The 20,475-nt window shown below is 35.5% G+C and overlaps 2 protein-coding genes across 6 annotated transcripts; both read right to left on the reverse strand.

Annotated features, from left to right (window-relative positions):
* Nucleotides 1-269: 269 nt before the first annotated feature.
* Nucleotides 270-1,521, reverse strand: LOC107630633 (large ribosomal subunit protein eL31). Of its 2 annotated transcripts, none has more exons than XM_016333831.3 (3): nt 1,412-1,521; nt 1,187-1,287; nt 270-807 (listed from the first exon to the last, which is right to left on the reverse strand). In XM_016333831.3, exons 2-3 carry the CDS (start codon nt 1,267-1,269, stop codon nt 528-530), a joined length of 363 nt encoding a protein of 120 aa, XP_016189317.1. In that variant the 5' UTR covers nt 1,270-1,287; nt 1,412-1,521; the 3' UTR covers nt 270-527. The 2 variants fall into 2 exon arrangements, with proteins under 2 accessions (XP_016189317.1, XP_016189318.1); XM_016333832.3 differs by having other exon boundaries at nt 1,187-1,282; nt 1,412-1,519.
* A 7,933-nt stretch (nt 1,522-9,454) lies between these two features.
* On the reverse strand, nt 9,455-18,484 carry LOC107630634 (Insulinase (Peptidase family M16) protein). Of its 4 annotated transcripts, XR_015907311.1 has the most exons (22): nt 18,151-18,484; nt 17,707-17,953; nt 17,493-17,618; nt 16,941-17,078; nt 16,723-16,857; nt 16,376-16,633; nt 16,136-16,273; nt 15,969-16,038; nt 15,654-15,867; nt 14,482-14,587; nt 13,351-13,584; nt 12,249-12,413; nt 12,017-12,166; nt 11,842-11,933; nt 11,493-11,574; nt 11,305-11,388; nt 11,115-11,231; nt 10,922-11,032; nt 10,599-10,679; nt 10,114-10,308; nt 9,791-10,007; nt 9,455-9,719 (listed from the first exon to the last, which is right to left on the reverse strand). XR_015907311.1 is itself a non-coding variant. In XM_016333834.3 (21 exons), exons 1-21 carry the CDS (start codon nt 18,363-18,365, stop codon nt 9,927-9,929), a joined length of 3,039 nt encoding a protein of 1,012 aa, XP_016189320.1. In that variant the 5' UTR covers nt 18,366-18,484; the 3' UTR covers nt 9,455-9,926. The 4 variants fall into 4 exon arrangements, 3 of the variants coding, with proteins under 3 accessions (XP_016189320.1, XP_016189321.1, XP_016189322.1); XM_016333834.3 differs by having other exon boundaries at nt 9,455-10,007; XM_016333835.3 differs by having other exon boundaries at nt 9,455-10,007; nt 17,707-17,948; nt 18,151-18,452.
* Between the last annotated feature and the right edge of the window lie 1,991 nt (nt 18,485-20,475).

The following is a 20,475-nucleotide window of genomic DNA, read 5'->3' on the forward strand; positions in this document are numbered from 1 at the left end:
ATGAAACTTAAAATACAAAATACAAATTATATACAAATACATAATAACTTATTTAATAACTAATTTTACTGCACACATCCTATTTTTCAATGCGAAAATAGGATGAAAAACAAAATTATTGAATTGCTTGTTTAAAACAAAGTAGCAGTTCATAAAATAACCATCCATTGCATTGTGTTCAGCGAGATCATTTTGTTTTCCGTCAGCTGGCTGTTTAAACTTATAATTTCCAAAACACCCTTGGCAGTAATCAAAAGAAACATGAGGAATAACCGAATAAGCGCGCCAAAAGTACAAAGCTCTTTCCTTAGGCTTCAACTCAATAAAGCAGACAAAACAGAGGGAATCGTCTATAAACTCACACATCCCGAAGGTACAAAGGCTCAATAAAATTAAATAGAAAACGGAAAAACCATATTAGTTAACTATAAGGATGGATAATTTGCTAGAAAAATTAGAAAGAACCACTGAAATTGTCAAAACTACATGTATGTCTCAAGATTTGAGGAAAAAATATATATAGAAGATCAATCCTCATCTTCAATGACCTTGGTGCCCAAACCTCTAAGCTCTTCCTTAGGGATTTCAACAACTGTGACAAGGGAGTAAAGCTCTTCCTTTGCATCCTCATCGTCGTTCCTCTTGCGGGAAATGCGCACCCGGATCCTTCTGGGTACACTCCGGATCCCCTGGCTCCACACAAACTTGTTCAGCTTCACATCCACTCTCACATCATTAGTCCCCATGGCCTTCTGAGCAAACTTCCTTATCTCCTTTATTGCTTTAGGAGCCTTCTTCTTGAAGGTGCTGTTTTGCATAATGACAACAATTAACTACTAAGTTATCATGAAATGTAATTACAGTATGAACGATTCAAATGTAAATAACAACAAACTTTATCATTAGGAAATTACTGACTTCATCAAGGGGGTTATCATTTCATATGTAATAATAAAAAAGTATGGATCATTAGGAAATCTAAGCCATTAGCAACAAACAAGAAATGCTTTTCATTTGTGCATAACGCACCACAACTAACTAGAGAAAGCAACCGAAAAAGAAGGAACTAATTATAACATTTTACAATAATTTGACATATGAGTAAACTGTAAACATTTGGTATTATTAATCAAAAGCGCTAATAAGCAGAAATGGTAGAAGCAAAGTTGTAAGAGTGAGTGAGCACCAGCCATGTAAGCGTTTGTGGAGGTTGACGGTGTACTCTCGAGTAACAACCTCTTCCTTCCTACCCTTGGTCTTTTCCACCATGTTTACTTACCTCCTGCACTGCACAAACACAAATATCTCGTCAACGGAATACATAAATAGAAATTGAATCTGAGATGGAGTGTGTGTGTGTGTGTGTGTGTGTGTGTGTGTGTGTGTGTGAGAGAGAGAGAGAGAGAGAGACCTTTTCGGATTTGCAAGGGTTTGAGGTTGGCGCAGTGATACAGATAGAGGACAGATATTAGAGGGAACACAAAGAGAGGGATGGTTCATGGTTGAATATAAAAACCCTAAAAGAGCCTATTGGGCTTTTATGTATTCATTTTTTCTGTTTGTTGGGTCGATGAGATAGGTCTGACCCGTGCATGGGCCATCATCTCAATTATGATTTCGTCTAAGGTTCGGTCCTGGCCAAAATATTCGTAAAACGTGAAAATACTTTTACAATTTGTGACAAATTTTAAAAACAAAACTATGTTTTGTTATGATAAGTACTAATGTGGATGCCATTTCCAATAAAATTCTATTTATCAAAGGATGACTCTATTAAATGTAGTTTGAAAATGTTTTATTATAAATAGAGGCTTAAGCCTCTAAATGGAAACACACTACAATCAATAACAAATACTATTCTCTCTCTCTCTCTTTACACAGCATCAATAATAGCAATGTTCTCTCTCTTATATTTTCTCTCTTTCTTTATTTTACAAGTATTTTAAATACTCCTCTCTCTTACTCTTGGTATATAATATTAGTAAATATATTAATCATTTCTTTTATATTGAGATAGTAATTGTGGTTAATATTGTTATCTAATTATATTTCTTTACTTTATGTTTGTTACATCTTCCTTATTTATTTATTTATTTATTTAGTTATTTTATAACACGTTATCAGCACGAAGCTCTAACGAAATTTTAGGAAGACTCTAGGTAACAAATTTTTGTTATGTCGAAACTCTTTCATCTTGAATATAATGCTTTTGATATATTTGGAAACAATTATTTACTATGGATACTAGATACTAAAATCCATCTTGATTCAATGGATCTTGAAGATACCATTAAGGTTGAAAATAATACATCCCACAAGGATAAAGCCAAAGTCATATTTTTCCTTCATCGTCATCTTGAAGTATGATTGAAAAATGAATATCCCACATTAAAAGATCCTGCAGATCTGTAGAAAGACCTTGAAGAAAGGTACAATCATGTGATACTTCCTCAAGCCCGATATGTTAGAGAAAATTTTCTCGGCCTTCCATGTCTCGAATGTGCTCCTGCAGCAGCAGTATCGAGAAAAAGAAATTAAAAATATTCTGAGTTAATTTCTTGCCTTCTTGTTGCTGAATGCAACAATGAGTTGTTTTTAAAGAATCATGAAGCGCGCCCAGCTGGCGCCACCCCATTTCCTGAAGTAAATGCGGCAAATTACCCTAAAAGAGGTAAATGGCAAGGTTTTAGTAACAAGAAAAATTATGGAAGGAAAAAGAAATTATGTTCACAAGAAAACATCTCACCAGAAGTGGGATAAAGAAAGAAATAATGGGCAAAGTAAATCAATTGAGGATAAATGCTTCTGTTGTGGTGAAAAGGGCCATTGGTCACATACCTGTCGTACCCCAAGGCACCTAGTTGATTTTTATCAAGCATCCTTAAAAAAAAAGGATGACAAAGGAAAGGAAACAAATTTTGTTTCAAATAATGAAAATTCCACCACTCATTATGATGTATCTAATTTCTTTGAAGATCTTGAAAGAAATATTGGCTATTTGATCAATGATGGAATAGTTTGATATATGTATATGTTTGTTAAGCATTCATGTGAATAATTTTTACTGTGCATATAATTTTTCTCATTTTATTATTATTATTATTATTATTGAAGAAAAATGGCAAGGACATATTCTGAAGATATTTGCCTTGCGGATAGTGCAAGTTCGCACACTATTCTTAAAAGTACTATATATTTTACCCATCTTGTGCCAAAAGAAGAGTATGTTAATACTATTATTGGCTCAGGCAATGTGATAGAAGGCTCCGGAAGAGCTATAATTTTTGTTTCCTGGAGGAACAAAATTTATAATAAATAATGCACTATTATCTACCAAGTCTTTGAGGAACTTGTTGAGTTTCAAAGATATTCGCCGAAATGGATATCATATTGAAACGATGAATGAGAAAAATCATGAGTATTTATGTATCACAACTCATGATTCAAATAAGAAAGTTATATTAGAAAAGTTACCCTCACTTTCATCTGGATTGTATTATACCAAGATTAGTGCAATTGAATCACATGCCATTGTAAACCAGAAGTTTACTAGCCCAAATGAATTCATAACTTGGCATGATAGATTGGGTCATCTGGGAACAACCATGATGAGGAGAATTATTGAAAACTCTCATGGACATTCACTAAAGAACCAGAAGATTCTTAAATCTAGTGAATTTTGTTGTGCTGCATGTTCTCAAGGGAAGTTAATTTTAAGGCCATCACCAGTAAAGATTAGATTTGAGTCCCCTGAATTCCTAGAAAGGATTCAAGGTGATATATGTGGACCTATTCATCCACCATGTGGATCTTTTAGATATTTTATGGTCCTAATAGACGCATCTTCGAGATGGTCACATGTGTGCTTATTATCTTCTCGCAACCTGGCGTTTGCGAGATTACTGACTCAAATTATTCGATTAAAAACACAATTTCCAGAAAATCCAATCAAAACAATTCGTCTTGATAATGCTGGTGAATTTACTTCCCAAGCATTTGATGCTTATTGTATGGCTAATGGAATAAGTGTTGAACATCCAGTAGCTTATGTTCACACACAAAATGGGTTAGCAGAATCACTTATTAAACGCCTCCAATTGATTGCTAAACCCTTGCTTATGAGAACAAATCTCCCAACCTCGGTTTGGGGGCATGCTATTTTACATGCCGCAGCACTTATTCGTTTGAGGCCAACAAGTTATCATCAGTTCTCTCCTATGCAATTAGCTTTTGGCCAGCAGCCAAATGTCTCCCATTTAAGAATATTTGGGTGTGCGATATATGTTCCCATTGCACCACCTAATCGTACCAAAATGGGACCCCAAAGAAAATTGGGGATATATGTTGGATATGATTCTCCCTCTATAGTGAGGTATCTTGAGATACAAACGGGAGATGTATTTAAAGCCCGGTTTGCGGATTGTCATTTTGATGAATCAAAATTTCCAACATTAGGGGGAGAGAATAAGCTTCCTGGAAAGGAACTTAATTGGAATGCATCATCGTTGATGCATTTAGATCCTCGATCAGGGCAATGTGAACTAGAAGTTCAAAAGATTATACATTTGCAAAGAATAGCAAATGAATTGCCTGATGCATTTTTCGATACAAAGAGGATAACTAAATCTTATATACGAGCGGAAAATGCCCCAATTCGAATTGATGTCCCAGTAGGACAATTAGCCACTGAAGCAAATTCACGCCAGAAGCGTGGCAGGGCGGAAAATGCTCCAATTCGAATTGGTGTCCCAGTAGGACAAATAGTCACTGAAGCAAATTTACGCCAGAAGCGTGGCAGGCCTGTCGGTTCCAAAGATAAAAATCCTCGAAAGAGAAAAGAGGTAAATATTCCTGTTGAAAAAGACATAGTAAAGACACCTGCAGTTGTCCAAAATTCTGATATAACGCCAGAAGACGTTCAGGTACCTGAAAATTGTGAAAATGACGAGATCTCGATAAATTATGTCTTTACAGGAGAGAAATGGGATCGAAATAAGACAATTGTCAATGAAATATTTGCATATAATGTGGCATTGAATATCATGCATGAAAGTAAGGATCTTGAGCCAAGATCAGTCGAAGAATGTCGACAAAGGAATGATTGGCCAAAATGGAAAGAAGCCATGAAGGCTGAGTTAGACTCACTTGCAAAACGTGAAGTCTTTGGACCTGTAGTCCGTACACCAGAAGATGTAAAACCTGTTGGATACTGGTGGGTATTTGTGAGAAAACGAAATGAGAAAAATGAAGTTGTGCGCTATAAAGCCCGACTTGTGGCACAAGGTTTTTCACAAAGGCCCGGTATAGATTATGAAGAAACGTATTCCCCTGTAGTGGATGCGATAACATTGCGTTATTTGGTCAGTTTATGTGCATATCATAAACTGCATATGCATTTAATGGATGTGGTAACAGCCTATTTATACGGCTCATTAGATCGGGATATCTATATGAAAGTCCCTGAAGGACTAAAGATATCTAAACCATCCAATGAATATTCACAGGGGTTATACTCAGTTAAATTTCAAAGATCTTTATACGGTCTAAAGCAATATGGACGAATGTGGTATAATCATCTTACTGAGTATCTGGCCAAAAATAGATTCAAAAATGATGATATTTGTCCATGTGTTTTCATAAAGAAATCCGCATCTGGATTCATTATAATTGCTGTGTACGTTGATGATTTAAATATCATTGGAACTCCTAAAGAGATTCCAACAATTATAAAAACTCTAAAGGAAGAGTTTGAGATGAAAGATCTTGGAAGGACTAAATTTTGTCTCGGCCTGCAGATCGAGCATACAAAAAATGGGATCTTTATTCATCAAGCGACATACACAGAGAAGATCTTGAAAAGATTTTATATGGATAAGTCACATCCATTAAGTACCCCAATGATTGTAAGATCTTTAGATGTGGAAAAGGATCTATTCCGTCCTAAAGAAGAGAATGAAGATATCCTTGGTCCTGAAGTACCATATCTTAGTGCCATTAGAGCGCTAATGTATCTTGCCAATAATACACGACCTGACATATCATTCGCGGTGAATTTACTAGCAAGATATAGTTCCTCTCCAACCAGAAGACATTGGAGTGGAATCAAACAGATCTTTCGATATCTTCATGGAACGGTTGATATGGGATTGTTTTATCCCTATGGATCCAAGTCACAATTAGTTGGCTATGCAGATGCTGGATATTTGTCTGATCCACATAAAGGGAGATCTCAAATAGGATACCTATTCACGTATGGTGGTACAGCTATATCATGGAGGTCCACGAAACAGACAATAGCAGCAACCTCCTCTAATCATGCTGAAATACTAGCGATACATGAAGCTAGTCGCGAGTGTTTTTGGCTGAGGAGTGTGATCCAATATATTCTGTCATCATGTGGACTGATTGATCAGAAGATAGCTCCAACTGTCCTGTTTGAAGATAATACAGCATGTATTGCTCAACTTAAAGGCGGATATATCAAAGGTAATAGAACAAAGCATATTTCTCCCAAATTCTTTTTCACTCATGATCTTCAAAATCAAGGGACAATTGATGTCCAACAGATCCGCTCAAGTGATAATCTGGCAGATTTATTCACAAAGTCACTCCCAAAATCTTCTTTTGAAAGATTGTTACATCAAATTGGGATGCGCCGATTTCGAGATATAAAATAATGTCGGCAAGAGGGGGAGACTGTACTCTTTTTCCCTTGGTCAGGTTTTTTTCCCATTGGGTTTTTCTTGACAAGGTTTTTAATGAGGCAGTCCCCATCACAAAGGATATTATACTCTTTTTCCTTTACTAAGGTTTTTTCCCATTGGGTTTTCCTTAGTAAGGTTTTAACGTGGCAATAATCCTAAATGGGCATCCAAGGGGGAGTGTTATGATAAGTACTGATGTGAATGCCCATTTCCAATAAAATTCTATTTACCAAAGGATGACTCTATTAAATGTAGTTTGAAAATGTTTCATTAGCCTCTGAATGGAAACACACTACAATCAATAACAAATACTATTCTCTCTCTCTTATATTTTTTCTCTTTTTTTATTTTACAAGTATTTTAAATACTCCTCTCTCTTACTCTTGGTATATAATATTAGTAAATATATTAATCATTTCTTTTATACTGAGATAGTAATTGTGGTTAATATTGTTATCTAATTATATTTCTTTACTTTATGTTTGTTACATCTTCCTTATTTATTTATTTATTTAGTTATTTTATAACATATTTTACCCTTATTTTTATATTTTTGTATGTATACAATTGGACTTTAGTATCTTCTCAAATCAGTTAAAGCGTCATATTATATAATCAAATTAATTTGATAACCAAATTCAATTAAGTTAATAGAAAAAAAAAATTTTAAACTTTTCTATTTTAATTTACACTTATTTATAAAAGTTTCTTCTGGATTATAGCAATTTCATACCCCAACTAAACATTTTTATAACTTATAATTCTTGAAACATTATTTATTTATTTGTTATTTTTGTTGATTTCTTCTCTACTCTTGTTTCCATGTTTATCCCTTACTCACACACAATCGATTTCTCGTCTTTTTATATTTGATTGATCTTCCATTTTCTTCATTCGTACATTTCAAACGTGTTGGTGTTGAAAACTATATTTTAAAAAAAATTAAACTCGCTTTCAATATTTTAAAATTGTATTTCAAATATATGAAGTTTAAGATACCCCAATAAATTTAAAATAGAATTCAATTTGGATACGTGTAAAATGATCTTACACGTGCATCTAATGTTGTGTCAAAAAAAATCACCACTAATATTGTGTCAAAAAAAAATCACAACTTTTTATACATTGTTAGGACTAGCAATGGATAGAATAGAATAGGATTGACTCTATCCTAATTTTACCTTCAAGTTAAAAACTTTTAACTCAACCCTACCCTACTCTACCTACAGATTGAAAAACCTAATTCACGTTAAAATTTTTAACTCTACCCTACTCGATCCTACTCGTAGGAAAATCAAATTTTTTTCAACTAAATATAAAATTCAATCATTTCATATTTCATACATATTAATAAAATAAAAAATAAAAAACTAAATTTAAATTAAAACTAAATAATAAAATTTTAAAAAATCTAATATAAAATTACAAATAACATTATCATCAAGTTCTTAATAAAATTAAAATAAGACAAACAAAGATAAATGTCTCGTCACTCTTTTTATAACTCCAAATTCTTGCAACAATCCTCTTTAAATAACAAACGTACTAAATTAGTAATTAAAAAATTATTAATTTAGTAATTATTTTAAACTTTCACAAGAAGAGGTTGTGGATTCAATACTCACTTCCTTCACTACATATATAATTTTAAATATATATTATATAATATATTAAAAGTGCAGATAGGATTAGATAGGATATCTCTAAACCCGCACTCGACTCTACCCACAACGAATCGGATAAACTATAATTATTAGAACCGGATCGGACCAGTCGATTCAATCAAAAAACCGATAAATCGATAGTCTGGCCAATTTGGTAGATAGATTAGACCGGACATACATTCGAACCGATCAACAGTGGTCAAACCTGTTGAAAATCCGCCGGTTTGCATCATAAATTACACTAAACCCGCCGTGGATCCACGGTGCACCCGCGGGCCGCCGAACTATCGTAGGAACTCCCTCCACTACAACTCCAAAAATGCTGACTGCGTGAATACACAACCTCTCCTTGCCAATGTGTCAAACTTGTTCCTCACTAGTGTAGATGACAATATATATATATGAATAATTTTTTTTTATTTACATGGATTCACATGAATACCAAATAAGTTGTCACATAGTATATAAATATATTGATATTGATTGTATTAACTTTTATTTTTTCTTGTTCATTTAAATTAAAAAAATATTTTGTATTAGTGATTAATTTATTATCTTTTTTGCAGTATAAATTATATCTAAGAATTAATATTTAATTATTATTAATATATTTTTAAAAATATGCATTTAACTTTTAATTTTAATTTTATAATTTTATATTTTTATTTAATTATGACCAAATCAACTGGGTAAATCAGTAACTCACCAGTTGAAGCAGTAACCCAGTGATCCAATCGTATGACCGAGTCAATTACCGATTCGGTTCTAATAACTATGGGATAAACAACCCTATCCGATTAGGTTAGGTAAGGTTGGATACCCACATGTAGAGTACATATTACCAGCCCTATATACATTGCTCACATAAATAGTCATTCAAAAAAAGCAAATATAATTAAATAGCTGTCTAAAATATTTTATATTTTCATTATATCAAAATTATCTTCTTTAAAATATAGCCATAGTTCTGTGAGGTTTAAAATCCTAACAAAAGTGAAAATAAAGAAATTTGAATGGAAAATGGAGTAGAGAAGAATTTGATTGAATAAAAATCAATTTAACTAACGAATAAAATTTGAAAGATTATTTTGACTATTTACTCCATGAATATAACATAAGAAATTTAATAATACAAAATATTCTATAAAGAAAATATTAAAATTTATATATTTAAGAATAAATGAAAAATAAAAAATAAAAATAAAAACTACGCCATGCATCACCAACTAAAGAAACCAAACTTGGTAATACAAATGTTTCCCTATCATCCCCCCACCCCCCTTGTGTGTGTAGTATGAGTTCCGTTCTCCCTTTTTTGAGTAAAGATGCGAGCAAAGGTGCATGAACAACTCTGTGCAGCAGCATAAATCAATTAAAACATGTTTCTAGATCTCATTGAGCCCAAATAGAATAAACACCTACCTAATTTCCCCCCTAATTCACAAAAACCTGTGTTTTTGTATGATCAGTGCTCATGCTCATATGTACGTCTTCTGTTAACCTGAAGAGTGAAGAAGCAGTTGAAATTTGAAAACTTACGCTCCTCTAAACACGTATGCTACTTGCTACTTTGGGCACTCCGTGAATGTCTCCACAAACTAATACCAAGAACCACCATGGCAGCGATTCCTACTAAAATCTGCCAGAAAAATAAAAGATAGTAATGAGATAGATTATTGTTGTATTATTATATTATTATAGTCCGGCCAAAATAAAACCTGGCGAGGGGCCTGAATGTAACTGACCGTTGCTTCTCTGGCATGTCCTGTTAGCGTAGATTGGAATGCTGATTTCAGTAATTGGAAAGGAGATGACTTGGGCATTAGGATTACCACAGTATACTGTTTTTTGCAAGGATATGGCAGCATCCTTTGCAGGGCCAACTGTGCAGTTCTTGGTGTCAAGGAAGATCTAACTTTTCTTCGACCTTCATCTTGAATCTGAACCAGGGAATAATTTCAATATCGCAAATTTCAATTTTCATTTAATTAAAATGAGTAAATGTATTACTTCGTAACCAATGCTGTAATAATTTGCCACATTCAAACAGATCATATTAGAGGGGGCTAGTTCACAAAGAAAATAAAAGTATTCAACTAAAGTCTAAATTCTATCTCAAACAGAAAAGGCATCTGAGTACGATGATAGCACCCGAAATAAAGCTAGAATTGAATATTAATGCTTTGGTGATCTTATAATGAAATGGAAAATACACAGTAATACCACTAACCTCAAAAGAAGCACCAACATCATTAGCATAGACTCTCGATTGATAGCTGCGTAAAATCCTATCCAGCCAGAAATAATTTTCCTGAAAGAACATACTGAAATAAGAAAACGATACAGGACGGATGTTACTTGTACCCCTTTAAATCTTGAATTTGAATGCACATGGGGACATAAGAGATGAGAGAAGAACATGTGTTTGACTTGTATCGTTGTCTACAGTTGATATGGTAGATATATGAACTTCTATGTCTACCTCACATATTTCGCTGCATCAAACAGCTTAGAACAGGTTATGATGCTAATAAAAAAAACTGTTAAATCAACCTGCAATCCATTCTCATGAGCTCTTTGCTCAATTTCAAGGATGGTTGCAACATCTTGATCAGAAGGCCCTTCCTCTTGAAGGCACAAAATTTCATCTAAAGCAAGATCCACCTGTAAATGATTTACGAGACAGTAAATTACACTGAGTAACTATATTGAAAGTTTAGCTATTTAGCATATGCAGAATACTTGCCAGCTTGGAAGATATCTCTGGATCACAAGAGAAGTTTATGCTAATGTCACCACGAACATCACCTATTCTTGAGGGTTTATTACCACCAAGGAATACTGAAACACCAACAGAGTATATCTGGTGCACAGAAGTAGTGCCTAAGTATACAATTAAAAACAACTGAAGGAAAATGCAGGTAACATGTATACACCTGTCCATGCTTGAAACGGAGAACTTGCATTATTTTTGTTTCAATAAGCTTGCTTAGGAACCCAACAAAGTGGATTTCTTCCACCTGCAATCATGCCCCATGCCCATATGCCCACATAAATTCCAGTAAGAACAGGTCGTCTTCAGTTAACTGCATAAATTCAGCATACAAAAGGAAAGAGCACATACCAGGGTTCCATTCTTCATCTCCACGGGAAAGCATAGCTGCACCAAACATTGTGCTTCCACCATAGGACTCCGAACCACTTCTCTACAAGCACAAAGTATGTCATATATGGAAGTTCACATTATCTTTTAAAAGTGAACCTCAGTGTCCACACAAAATTGAAAGAAACTAGTAACACCCAGATTGTCAAAAAGGCACAATACTGTCTTTTGCAGGAGATGGATGTACATAATCATGGTCATTTGCCTTTAGAAAGAATGCAGTATATTTGAGAGCCTAAGAATAATTTCACATCTTTTCCTGCAGAAGCAAAACTACTGAAAAATTACTACATTTTTTTCTTGTAAATACCTAGAAATGGTCGTTGGAAAAGTGAAAGGCAATCCTTTCAGTTCATCACGGTTAAAATGCATAATAGGTTCAGCTGGCCTTGGTATTCCACCCTGCAAGGAATTTCAAAAGAAAAAATTAATAGTATTCAATATCTCCTGGCTTTAGAGAAATGAATTTCCAAATTTTAACTCACTAGGTACTGCAATATCAAGGGCATTGCAATGGTAGGTTCAATATTCCCAACTATCACAACAGTAAAAGTTGATGGATCTCTGAAACATTTGCTGAAGTATTCACAGGCTTTCAGTGGATCAACTTTTTGTAGGTCGCTTTTTCTAATAGGCTGCAAGACAGGTAGTTAGTTGAAAATCAAGAGCAGTCTTACTTAGTCAATGGTTTAAAGTAACACCAGAAAATAATCATACCCTGAAGAAATAGGAGTTTCCATAGTTGAGCTCCTTTACACGGTTTGCAAAAGCAGTATATGGGTCCCTGTCTTGAGCATAAACTGCTTCTTCAGCCATTTGCATCACTATTTTGACATCTTCTTCGCCGGGTGTTAAATTGGTTGTAAACAACTGATAGACAAGCTGGAGAATAATTTAAAGTGATAAGTATAGACCAGTGGAAGTCACATGTGGCTGATTTAAATGACAGGAAAACATAGTTGCAATTAAATCTAGTACTAGACACACCACAGTGATCATTTGAACTAATCTTACTATAAACATCAACAGTTCATGTTGATTTAGCAAACAACCCTGTCCCCCCTCACCATAAGACCCCTGCTGTTCAACCCAGGTTCTTTAAATGTCACAAATTATGCAGCAGACTGGGTTATGCAATAACAGTATGCTGCAATCAGAAATGAGGAAAATTAAAATATACATATTAGAAAACAGCTGAGATGAAGCACATTCAAGTGATTGTTCTTTGGAGTGCTTCTTTAACAAATGCATTCAACTTTAACACACAGCTACCACTGACAGGATTAACAAATGCATGGTTTTTTCCAAAGGTGTTGGGATAAAAGGAAGAAAATACAGCAAAGCTAATCAAACATTTCAAGCTGAAGCCACTACAAGCCACAAGGATCACAAGACTTCAAAGAATTCAGACGAACACCTATAATATAAATCATTTGGTGAATTGTATGGTCACCAACAAAGACAAAAAGCTAGCAGTAAAATTACCGGTTTTAAGGGATTACACAGCAATAGGGCATAGTACAAAATCAAGTGAATGGCAAAAGTTACCTTATAGAGGATATTCACATATTGGACTGAGGTGTAGAACGCAAAAAGTATTTGTAGGGTACACATTAAACAGATGAAAAAATGGAGAAATATATCTCACATATGAATGCCTTACCTTATAGGTCATTCAGAATATGTTCTTGCTTTAAACATAAACACGTCAATTTAGACCTTACTAAATGGTTTAAAACTTCTCACTTGGTCATGTAACTGCTTTAATTTGCTAGAAAATCATAAACTTAATACACAACTTTCATAATTGAAAATGTACCTGCAAAGCAGTTTCCAGGTCAGTAGGTGAGCAATCACCAGAAAAAGTTCTCATATATGCCCCGATCTTGGTACCAACTTCAGCTCTCTTGCCAGCAAGCATATCCATTAGGACAGATGGTCTATAACCAAAGACTCCAATTTCCCCCGCAATGGTTGCTCCCATAGAGCAAGAGAAATACTCACTCTCTGGGAGCTCAGACAAGCCTCCATATGAATATCCTGTGAAGATAACCTGCTGAGAAAGTATTAATTCATGCTAAAATGGCAACATTACTCCTGAGAGCAACAGTATTTCCAGATTCCTAATAAAATGTATGTGCATAAAAATCAAATCTTGCAATGACAACCAGTATATACAGCTGATCATGTATTAACAGTAACTTCAGTTTCTTGGAAACTTAAAACAATGATATCTGTATAACAGTAAAAAGATCCATAAATAAAATTAAGAAGAAAAGAAGCATTTTCTCACGAATGCTGTTAATCCCACCAAAGATCACAATAACGAAAGAAAAGTATGAAGAAAGAATAAAACAATGATCTAAGACACTTGGCATCTGCAATAATTAATATTAGCACTAGTAGTATTTTGCCCTTTGAAAAAACAGCATAGATATTATCTCCCAAAATCTCTACAAAATTTTTCACACTTACAGTACCACACAAGTAAATTTCAATTTTACAAAATTAACACCTTAGATGTGTAAATTATCTGAGAATAATTATGACTCCTAAAAACATAATCAAGAAGATGCATTTTTTCCCCCTAGCACTTCGTTGAGTTGTTCTATTACAATAAAATTCTCCATCTTATCACAAAAAGGGCACCCAGTGCATAAATCATCCCACATTAACGCAGGGTCCGGGGAAGGCCCACACCCAAAGGGTATAATGTATGCAGCCCAACCTGATAATAACATCAATGGCTTGAACCCGTGACCTTGAGGTCACATGGAGACAACTCAACCGTTGTTCCAAGGCTCCCCTTCTCTCCATCATACTAATCATGCAATTTAATAAAATTGCAAGCAGGTTGTCAATCAGTGATGAAGTAATAATAGATCACTGTCCGTTTAAGCAACATGTATTAACTATCATAAATTTGGAAAGAAATTCCTGAGAATTGAACCTGATCATCAAGAAAGTCTGTACATTTATAGCAGATCCGCATGCCATTTGACAAAAATAGTTCAGCAGCTCCAATATTTGGATAGTCCCTATCTGCCACAACATGCCTGATTTAGAGAGATGAAAAAGGGAAATGAGATACGGATATGTTATTTCCAAAAAATAACTTAAAATAGAAGAAATTGACCCAGATATTAGTTTGGCCCTTCATTGCAATAAAATCCCAGCTGGTTAAACAGATTATATCGGCATTTTAGTACTTCACAGAAAAACAATATTTTAGTGAAGGAAATATGCCTCAATCAGGTCCTGTCCTACAGGGGAAAACAAAAACAGGCAAGCACTTCCCTTTCTTTGGGTTAATAAAACAGAGCTACTGGCCAAACACAACAAAGGAAACAGTAAAAACAAAACAAAACATCTCATCTCGTGGAAAAGCCCTTACTGGAATTCTAGTCAACAATAAATCTATTATCTTAACAAGATGTGCAGAGAAACAACCAAAAAGTAATCCAAACAACCATAATATTTGCCAAGGAGAATGCACTTCCTTTATTTTACTCCAGATGAATCCAAGTAGTAGTAGTTATACAAGAACCAACAATGCTTAATTCTTCTTATACTAGAATTATCTTTGATAATCACTAAAACTGCAAAGATTAGTGAAAGGTATCAGGCTTGAGTTCAATGAGGGAGAAGAGAGTTTGAGAGAGAAGAGAGTTTGAGAAGAGTGTAGAAGATTCTGATTTGTGATTATTGAACCAACTGCAGAGAGAGACTTATTACACTGTATTTGTAGACAAGCATTAGTCTAACTAACTTGTCCTAGCTGGCACAGTTATAACAAACTCTAACCACTTCTAATTACACTTAGCAGACTGGTATAACTCCAACTACTTCTTACTGTTATCAATTAGCACACAGGAAAACCATGAAGAAAATTAAGGCACGTCAACAACTCTTTCATAATAACATGAAGTTTGAAAGACTAAAGTAGGCTATCTAGGAGCTAGTGAATAACTGCAGAGTACACACTTAGTGTTAATTGACAATAATTATTATCACTGCAAGGATATGTGCACATGTGAAACACCTTAAAGACTGATTCAAGTAACGAAAGATATTTAAGAGCCAAGTTAGGAAAAGGGTAAAATCTTTTGCGGTCAAACTCACCCCATATTTGGCTTTGTAGAGACAATCTCTTCCGGTACATGTTCGTCATCCCAAGGAGGTATTCTACCCTCTTCCTCCAGAAGATTGACTTTCTTTACAATATTTTTTAGATCATCAACTACAGAAAACGTCTGGGGCTCAATTGTCTTAATGACACAGCTGCATGATGTCCTTAATTTGTCAGAACATTTAGAGAGCTCTGCTGCCGTTATATCTAAAATGTTATTAATTAATATAAGTCAGTTGCATGGCCTCTCAAATTGGATTCATGCACAGATTTAATATAGGAAGAGAGAAAATGATATATCAACTCACGTGGAAGAAGGGTTTTTTGGAGCTGAGCCTCATATTCAATCCCAACAACAGGTTCATTGTGGAGAAAATGCTGTGGGGAAAAAAAGAAAGTAGAAAAACTTATTCCCAAAACCTACAATTTGTTGCAACACATTTTGATGAGCAAAAGAAAAAGAAGACAAATATACTTGTAAATATTCATCTCTTAGGCTTGTAGATTGAATTTGATCCCGCTCCAAATAGGCAGATTCAATTTCTGACATCAGCAATGCACGAACAATAGCTATTTCACGGTCTGAAAAGCCATGAAGCCGTACCCTTGCAACCTAAAACATAGCTTCATATATTGGGAAAGAAAAAGAGAGAAAAGAGTGGAAGAGGAAGAAAGCAAAAGAAAAATAATGCAGCCCTCAAAATAATAAAGAGACCTCCATTAACATTGATTCGAGTGCGTCAATAGTCCCTTTTCCTTTGCAAGATGCAGTCATTATATTAGCCTTTAATGGACGAGTTAGAACATCAGCAGCAGCTGAGCAAGAGAAATAGGGTGGATCCTTTCTGCGTGATATTTTAAAGAATCTCTGGTTCAATGCATATAGGAACATGGATTCTGCAAGTAAGTTTCTGTAGTCTTTCACTGTTTTAAGCTCGTCTGCTGGCATTTTATAGCTAATCATCACTGCGGACTGTTATTAGCCAAACCAAGAGTAGCATGTTAATTTCAAACAAATAAACCGGTCACTGAAGAAAGGTTGTTGATTCATTACTTACTTACCCCGGCAGCTTCAGATTCAACAAAACATGAAAATCGTGGCTCTTCATGTGATGGAACCTGGAATGTTGGTATAAGTGGAGGATCAGGTGCAGGGACTTTTTGGCCAAAGTGGGTCTTTATCAGCTCTACTACAGTCTGAAATTGTGGGAGGAAGGTTAGCATAAACCATGACCAAAACAGCACATTCAAATTTCCAAAGAGATAAATTACAAAAGAACCTCTGCATCAGAAAAATCTCCAACTGCTATCACAGCCATGTTGCATAAATGGTACCACTTCTTGTAAAAGTTCTTCACAGTCTCTGGAGAAACTGTCCGAATCACTCTCTCTAGTCCAATTGGTAACCTTTCAGCATACTGCAATCAATCGAATGTTTTTACAAAACAACATAATTTTATAAAATTTCCAAAAATCACATCTTATCTACAAGACCATTTTAACATCATCCAATAGCAACTTGACTTTTCTAATCACATGAATTTGGTAAGATCTCATATTAAGTATATATTCCAGCAAAACTAATTGAGAATAAGAAGAATCAACAATAACAACTAAGTCTTGCCGTATTAGGTAAAGTACCCTACATAGATCCAGTCATACATCATGTCAACAAGAAGAAATGTGTATAAAATATATGAAATTGGAAATAAACACCCATGATTATTGGAATGTGAGCTGAGTTTGAAAATGCCCTCTAAACTTATCAGTTATCACCAAATAACAAATAATTGTGACAGACTCATTAAATTGTTTGTGCTCAATAGAGGTACCTTCGACCCTTGCATCATCAAGACCCAATGAGCATCCTGCAGCCTTCCAGTCGCATTCCTAGTCCCTCTGTACTCCTCCAAGACAGCTCCCCTTTCTTTCTCCAAGTCCTCTTTCGATACTCTAATCTGCACAAAACAGCCTAATCACAACAAATAAAGTAAAAGAGCCTCCAAGACTGACCAACATGGAATTCATAGCCGCTAGTAAACATACCTCAGAGCTGAACTCAGCCAAAACCGAAATGGCCTGAGACAAAAGCTCAGGCTTGTCAACGGGAACAAACATCTCATAGACGGTGTCATCGGCAGAGGTGGCGGCATTTTGACAGGCGCCGAACTCCGCTCCAATGCTCTCAAGAAACTTGATGATGTCATGATTAGTGTACATCTTAGTGGCACTGAAAGCAAGATGCTCCACAATGTGAGCAACTCCACGCTCATCCTCTTCTTCCAGAACTGATCTGCCCGTAAATAGGAGGTTTCGTTCATCATCAATTTCACAATCAGCACGTGCACATAATAAAAAAAATTCCAAAACTGTAGTCGCACACAAGAACAAGTGAGAATGAGGATGAAAATGAAAACTGCAGCGGCGAAAGAGGGGAGGGGGGAACCCGGAGAAAAGGATGAAGTGAGAAATGAATTAGATTTGGAATACCCGACGGTGACGGCGAGAGCGAGAGCGGCACGCATGCGGGGCTTAGAATTGCAGCGGACGTAGTAGCGGAGACCGTTGTCGAGGGTGCCGAAGAGGACGCCGACGGGGTGGAGGGGGAGGGGTTCATCCATGTCGACGGTGACCATTTTGAGGGATCGGAAGCCATGCTTCTTGGAGATCGAAGATGCGTCCGCTGGACCCGGAAGCAATTCCATTTCTCTTCTTCAGTCTTCACTTTCAGGCTTCAGCTCGAAGCTACCAATTACCACTCTGCGCTGGACGGCCCCCTTTCTTTTCCTTTTTTCTTTTCTTTTCCCCCTTAACGTAGTGACTTTGAGTCGTTGACACATAGTTTAATGTAAAACGTAAATTACAAAAAGAGAAGGAAAGAAATAATAATAACAATAAAAATAATAAAAAAAAAAGAGTTAATAGTCAAAATCGTCCCTTAAAGATACCTTAATTTTCATTTTCGTCCCCGAAAGATAAAGTTAATCAAAATAGTCCCCGAAAGATAATAGAGTTATTCACGTTCATCCTTCTGTCATCTCCCTCGCTGAGTTGGCTAACGTTGGCTGACGTGTGACGTTAACTGTCACCGTGGCAGACGACGAAAACGACGCAGTTTTGATTGAATGGCCTCCAAACCCTGATGCGTCGTCGTTTAGTGTCCAGAAAAGATTAAAAATGTTGCAAAGCATCACCCCACCTCATAACAACCTTCTCTCTATGCGTCGTCGTCGTTTAGTTTTGATTGAATGCTAACCTCTAAACTTGACACTGCACTCACTCATCCCTTTCATCAACACAACAATGGAATCTTCTTTCGCTTCAACTGCTCCTTCCGCATCTTCTTCGCTTCCTACTCCCTCAAAATCCAGACCCAAAATCAATCATTTCCGCTTCTCTCACTCCAACATCTCTTTCTGTCTCTCTCCTAAACCCAACCTTCTTTTCCTCACCAAGGTACCTTCTTTTCTCCATATTTTCATTCTCGCTCTTATCAATGCACTAACCTATATCCAAATTCGTTTCCTTTTTCACTTTTTTCTTTTGGTGTTTTGCTTAACATACCACTTATTCCCTTAACTTGCACTCTTATTCACTTAGCTAATTTTGGGAATTTGGCACTTATAGATTTTATATCTTGCATAATTCATGTACTCTATGATTGGGGAGAAAAGAAATCAGCTTAATAATTTGCTTCATTTGGTAATGATTAGTGTAAGGTTTGAGTAATTAAGCACTAATTTGGTCCTGATATGCTGTGAAGGAATTGAATTGATGTGAGAAATTTTTCTGCAAGCATTTTACTCAATAAGATTTTCATGATATGATATGACATTATATGTTTGTATATATCTGTGTATGTATAGGGATCCCCACCATGTCAAATTGTATGCCCAAGGGTGAAGGCACAATTGGATGAGGTACCATAACACTCCCTTTGTTCCTATGAAGTTTTTCTTGGTTTTGGTTGGGTATTGTGTTCCATGATTAAAAAAAATGTATCAATTACCAAAAAGACGATTATACTTGTCGATTGTTGAATGAAGTGAATCATACATAATCTGATAGCCATTTCATACCTATGAGAGTTTCTTCTTCTTTCCATGTTTGTTTTTCATTTTCAATTATTTTTAATGCTTCTTTTTTGCATCTGGAACAAAGTTTCTCTTAGTTATGTTCATCTTCAATCAAGCATGGATTTTAATTAATCTTTTAATTATCTTTGTAAGGAATGCTGTGTATGCATGCAATATCAGCAATACAGGATAAGAATGACAAAAGAGATAAAGAGTATTGTTATGACTGGTTGAAGATGGAAGCGTACAGGAGAACTTATTATTTCAATGTCAATCCGATGAAAGGACAGGATCTATGAAAAAAAATTCCACACCCAGCTCCAGTCCCACCCCCATTTAAGCCCAAACCTGGAAGACCAACAAAAAAAAAGAGAAGGGACAAGGATGAGCAACCAACTGGGTTAAAGATAAAGATGAAGAGGAAGTATAACCCCATCAGATGCATGTATTGTAGTGAGATATGACACAACAAGAGAAGCTGTGCAAAGAAAAAGGCTGTGGATGCTGAGGAACATGCCAGGCAGATGCAGCTGCAACTGGCAGTTTGTTGTCCCTGGTGCAAATGGGAAAGCCAGACTTAGGTCCTCTCCTAAACCTACTACAGCTGCACTAGTGGCTATCTCTACTGAGACAATCAAGGGGACAAGTTCAGCCACTGCTAAGAAGTTGGCCAACTTTATGACCTTTGTACCTACTCCAGGCTTCAAGCCCCCAAGGAAGACTGATAAATGACTTTGAT

The sequence above is a fragment of the Arachis ipaensis genome, chromosome B3 (genome assembly GCF_059453495.1).
Source record: "Arachis ipaensis isolate K30076 ecotype BB chromosome B3, ASM5945349v1, whole genome shotgun sequence".
In the NCBI taxonomy this organism is placed as follows: Eukaryota; Viridiplantae; Streptophyta; class Magnoliopsida; order Fabales; family Fabaceae; genus Arachis; species Arachis ipaensis.